The sequence below is a fragment of the Hordeum vulgare genome, chromosome 5H, assembly GCF_904849725.1.
Source record: "Hordeum vulgare subsp. vulgare chromosome 5H, MorexV3_pseudomolecules_assembly, whole genome shotgun sequence".
Taxonomy (NCBI): Eukaryota; Viridiplantae; Streptophyta; class Magnoliopsida; order Poales; family Poaceae; genus Hordeum; species Hordeum vulgare.
The window spans coordinates 359262834-359267701 of record NC_058522.1 but is presented as its reverse complement, the minus strand read 5'-3'; the positions used below and the strand labels follow the sequence as shown (position 1 = coordinate 359267701).

General features: G+C 44.0%; 1 protein-coding gene across 1 annotated transcript; it reads left to right on the top strand.

Moving 5' to 3' along the window:
• Positions 1 to 1000: 1000 nt before the first annotated feature.
• Positions 1001 to 4392, top strand: LOC123395668 (fasciclin-like arabinogalactan protein 2). Its single transcript, XM_045090690.1, has 2 exons — positions 1001 to 1453; positions 3260 to 4392. Exons 1-2 carry the CDS (start codon positions 1097 to 1099, stop codon positions 4106 to 4108), a joined length of 1206 nt encoding a protein of 401 aa, XP_044946625.1. The 5' UTR covers positions 1001 to 1096; the 3' UTR covers positions 4109 to 4392.
• Positions 4393 to 4868: the final 476 nt, after the last annotated feature.

Here is a 4868-nt window from a genome sequence, read left to right as displayed (position 1 = left end):
GGGGTTTTTGGTCTAAAATTGTATAGAAGTATTGCAAATTTGGACTGCCATTCTCCTAAATTGCAAAGTTGTAATGGCATTTATCCAAGTCAACATTCAAGTATGCCGCTCTGCTGCTCTGTTTAAATGTGTTTTTCAGCTTCCTATCATGCATTACTTTGCATCATATGGAATTGTCGAAATGATATTGCTTTTATCAGATAGAGCATTGCATTTTTTTTGCAGGTTATGTTTAGGACGCCTGTTTGAATCCGTGCATGATTGTTACTCAGCCATACAGACCACGAAAAGTTTATGAATATCGGGTGCAACCGATAGAAGATGGTTGCACAGAATATTTACAATTTGTTTGGATGACGGTTTAATAATAGTATATGTGTCTACTCATCTTATCTATTTTTGTCGGTGGTGACAACATTTTTTTTTAAGATTCATAGTCTTGCTTGAGACTTTGTTCGGAACTTGGACCTTTTTTTTAATAATTTGGGTGTGTGCATCAAGATATGCATAGGCTGAGGTTTTTCTTCTTTCAAAAAAAAAAAACCTTCCTACCATGCATATATTTCCATGTACTCAAACTATTCCCATGCAAAGACAAGGCCAAGAGAAGAAAGACCCAATTGCTGCTGCCCATAGCAGAAGACGAGGTTTGAACTCATCGCAATGTAACAGCGCCACGGCTACAAAACAGAGGTCTCTCGAGCCACGGCGGCAAAACGTCTTCGTCAGGAGCGTCACTTTCTTCCAACGGCTAGAAGAACGTTGTTGGTTTGGCGCTCCCCCAACAAACGTCGAGCTTGCCGTTCCAACGATCTCGATCAAGGCCGCCACAAACAAATGGTAAGACGAAGAGGCTTACACAACACAAAACCCAGTTAAGAGGAGGGACAACGACAGCTCACCGGACCGGCTGGTGAGCAAAATACCCCGTCGTCGCGGGTTCCCGCAGCTACGTACACACCTTCTCCCCTCTCCCGCCAATACATATACACACCAACACACACACACCCTTCCTCACCTCTCGCTCACATCTCTCCTCTTCTCTCTCCCCGACCTCTCGCTCTCTCTCTCTGTGGATACTGTTGTGTCCTCGGCAATGGCGGGAAGCCGGCAGTCCATCCTCCTGGCCTTCGCCATCGGGGCAATGGTGGCGGCGCTGCTGGCTTCCCCGGCGGCCGCCAAGAGCTACAACATCACCAAGATCCTGGCGGCGCACCCGGAGTTTTCCAAGTTCAACGCGATGCTGAGCAAGACACGGCTCGCGTACGACATCAACCGGCGCCAGACCATCACCGTGCTGGCCTTGGACAACTCGGCCATGGCGGCGTTGGACCACTACACGCTGCCAACCGTCCGCCACATCCTCTCCCTGCACGTCCTCGTTGACTACTACGGCAACAAGAAGCTCAAAACGCTCTCGCGCGGCGCCACCGCCTCCGCATCCATGTTCCAGGTATGCACAGGCACACAATTGTACACATGCATATATAGATTTTGGCTATTACTCCCTCCGTTACTAAATATAAGACCTTTTAGAAATTGCACTATAGATTACATATAAAGTAAAATGGGTGAATATATATTCTAAAATATGTATATATACATCCGTATGTAATTCATAGTGTAATCTCTAAAAGGTCTTATATTTAGGAACGGAGGGAGTAGTTTTCTTTAACACAGTACAATTGCAGATTTTGGTTATTAGCTGCACACATGCTAGCTTTGCACAATATACCTCTGCAACTAAATATAGCTGTGCACAATATACCTCTGGAACAACAACAAAAAATATTAAAAAGAGGTTGCGGTTATCTCGACGATTCTTACATATCCTCAAGTTATCACTATTTTGCAAGATCTAAGTCACAATGATATTTTTCTTCAATATCTAAATCAACACCCTTAGCCATCCGATTTCTCTTTGTTGAGAATGGTTTGACTTTCAGTTTCAGAAATATTTTTGTCATAGCCGAAACCAGTGATATACAATTTTCATTTTTGCTTAAAAGGAATGGGATTAGCACTTCAATTGGATTGAAATCCAATCAAATATTTTAAATTAAAACATACTTTGATGTTTAATTTGTTTGTACTACCGTAATGGCTGGAATATTATGACCAGAACATAAATTATTTAATCACTTACGCACAATGACTGAGATTTCAATGAATGGGAACATTATACTACTCTTTCAGTTCATAATTACTTGTCGAAGAAATGGTTGTATCTAAAAATAAAATCATCTAGATACATCCATTTTCACGACAAGTAAGTCGGTACCAAGGGAGTATATGGCATGAATTATGCAAGATATTGACAAAAAAAAATTGCCACACGAATAAATAAAACCAATTTAAATAAAAAAATACAAAATATGTATTTCAACCGTTTGACTGCACTGTTATCTCAACCGGTACTAATAGTAGTAGTGGTATTATGGACGTGGTGTTCTGCTGTAGGTGTTCCCTTTATTGAACGCACCTTCGCCTATGGCAAAAGCTATAGATACAAGCCACTGAAAATGTACTCCTTGGCATGGGACTAGCCAGCCATGGTACCCAAGTTGTTGATTCTTTGGCCGCAAAATTCCACGATGGTTGCATGATGACGGGCCGTTGGTTGCCAAGTCACTAAAGCAGATAGTGGTACTGTCGTACTGATTCACCCTCGGGCCTCGGAGATGTTTGGTACGGTAGGCTTGGAATTCCATGCAAACCAATTCATTTCTTATCTTCCATACCTACACTACTGATTGACTTTTGGACCCACAGTGTCCAATCATGTACACACTCCCCCTATTTCATAACGTAGGGCGTTTATAATTTTTCAAACAACAATCATCACAAACTTTTGATCATGTTTATAGGCAAAACTATGGACATTTAAAATACCCAATGCATGCATATCACTGGATATATCGCCAGTTATATTTTCATGTTGCATGTGTTTGAAATTGTATATATAAATAGCTTGCTCTGTTAAATTGGTCAAAATTTACTTAGTTTGACTTTCAAGTTTAAAGAAAAGCTACTCGCACTACATTGCATTGTGAAACGGAAGGGGTATATTTCTCCATGTTAGTATACTCATAAAAAATACAGTCACATGTAAACATCATGAAATGTACTCCCTCCATCTTAAAATAAGTGTTTCAAACTTAGCCTAACTTTGTACTAGAATTAGTATAAAATTGAGACACTTATTTTGAAACGGAGGGAGTATATTTTTTTGATTTACTGACGCGTTCGATGCTTCCAGTCCACCGGGACGGCGTCGGGCATGTCGGGCTACGTGAACATCACGTCCCACAAGGGCGGCAAGGTGGAGTTCGTCAGCGTGGACGCCGACGACACCGTCAAGCCTTCCCGGTACGTCAAGTCCATCAAGGAGATCCCCTACGACATCTCGGTGCTCCAGATCGGCTCTGTCCTCTCCTCCTCCGAGGCCGAGGCGCCTGTCCCGCCGCCGGCCCCCGTCGACCTCGTCGAGCTCCTCTCCAAGAAGCACTGCAAGTCGTTCGCCGGGCTCATCTCCGGCAACGCCGACGTGTTCCGCACGTACAACGAGACCAAGGACAACGGCCTCACTATCTTCTGCCCCGTCGACGCCGCCGTGGCCGCCTTCATGCCCAAGTACAAGAACCTGACGGCCAAGGCCAAAACGGCCATCCTGCTCTACCACGGTGTGTCGGACTACTTCTCGCTGCAGCTGCTCAAGTCCAACAACGGCATGGTCTCCACCCTCGCCACCACCAGTGAGATCAAGAAAGACTACAGCTACGACGTGCAGAACGAGGACGAGGAGGTCACCCTGGTGACCAAGGTCGTTACCTCCACCATCACCGCCACCGTCGGCGACAGCGAGCCGCTCGCCGTCTACGCCGTGTCCAAGTTCTTGCAGCCAAAGGAGCTGTTCAAGGTCGTCCAGGCGCCGGCGCCCGCCCCGTCAAAGAAGGGTAAGACTCAGGACGACAGCGATGACTCTTCATCTGATGACGAAGATTCCGATGATGCCACAACTGATAAGGGCGATGCCGCACCATCGGTATACGGGAGATGGGCGACCGCGGCAGCGACGGTGGGAGCGGTGCTGGCGTTGATGGGCTAAAAGAGTGAAGCCGGCTGTTTTATGTCCAAATTTAATTATTGCTATATCTGTTTTTGGTATTTTTAATCTGCTCTTTTTCTGCGGGGAAATCTCTATCACTTGTTAGTGGTGGTAGAAACAAAATAAGTAGGTGCGGCTGGTCTCCTTCAAACATATACAAAAAACAAGAAACTAGCTTAGCGAGGTGTGATATGTATACGTAGTTTCCTTTTTGAGTCTTGTTGACTTCTATGATGATGTAATTATTTGCCTTTTAATTAATACAGTCGGGTTGTTTCCATGTATGCCACCCTTCTATTGCGATGTTCTTATGACGTGCAAGAGATCATTTTTTTACAGTTAATTTCGTTTTGACCCCAAAGCAGGCTCTCCTGTACACAGTTTCATGTCACTAGTCGAGAACGGACTTTAGTCCCGATTGACAACGACATTTAGTCCCGGATCATCAACGGGGACTAAAAGATAAGGTGGAGACTAAAACCTCTCACCTTTTAGTCCTGGTTGATCACAACCCGGGACTAAAGTCCCTCCACAAGTCCGTAAGCGTGCGGTGAGGGTTGAAGGGCCTTTAGTCGTCCCGATTAATGACACCAAACGAAACTAAGGATTTTATGTTTTTTGTTGTTGGGGTTTAGGTTTTAAGGTTTATGGTTTATTTTTCCTTTTCCTTTTATGTTTTCCATTCAAAATTCTTTTTTATTTTAAATATATTGTACGCTACTACATATTGTACACGTTGATGCATATATAATATAATTTC

Coding starts and splice junctions, on each gene's coding strand:
- LOC123395668 (XM_045090690.1), top strand. CDS start 1,097: ATGGCGGGAAGCCGGCAGTCCATCCTCCTGGCCTTCGCCATCGGGGCA. Junction 1,454..3,259: donor CCTCCGCATCCATGTTCCAG/GTATGCACAGGC, acceptor CGATGCTTCCAG/TCCACCGGGACGGCGTCGGG.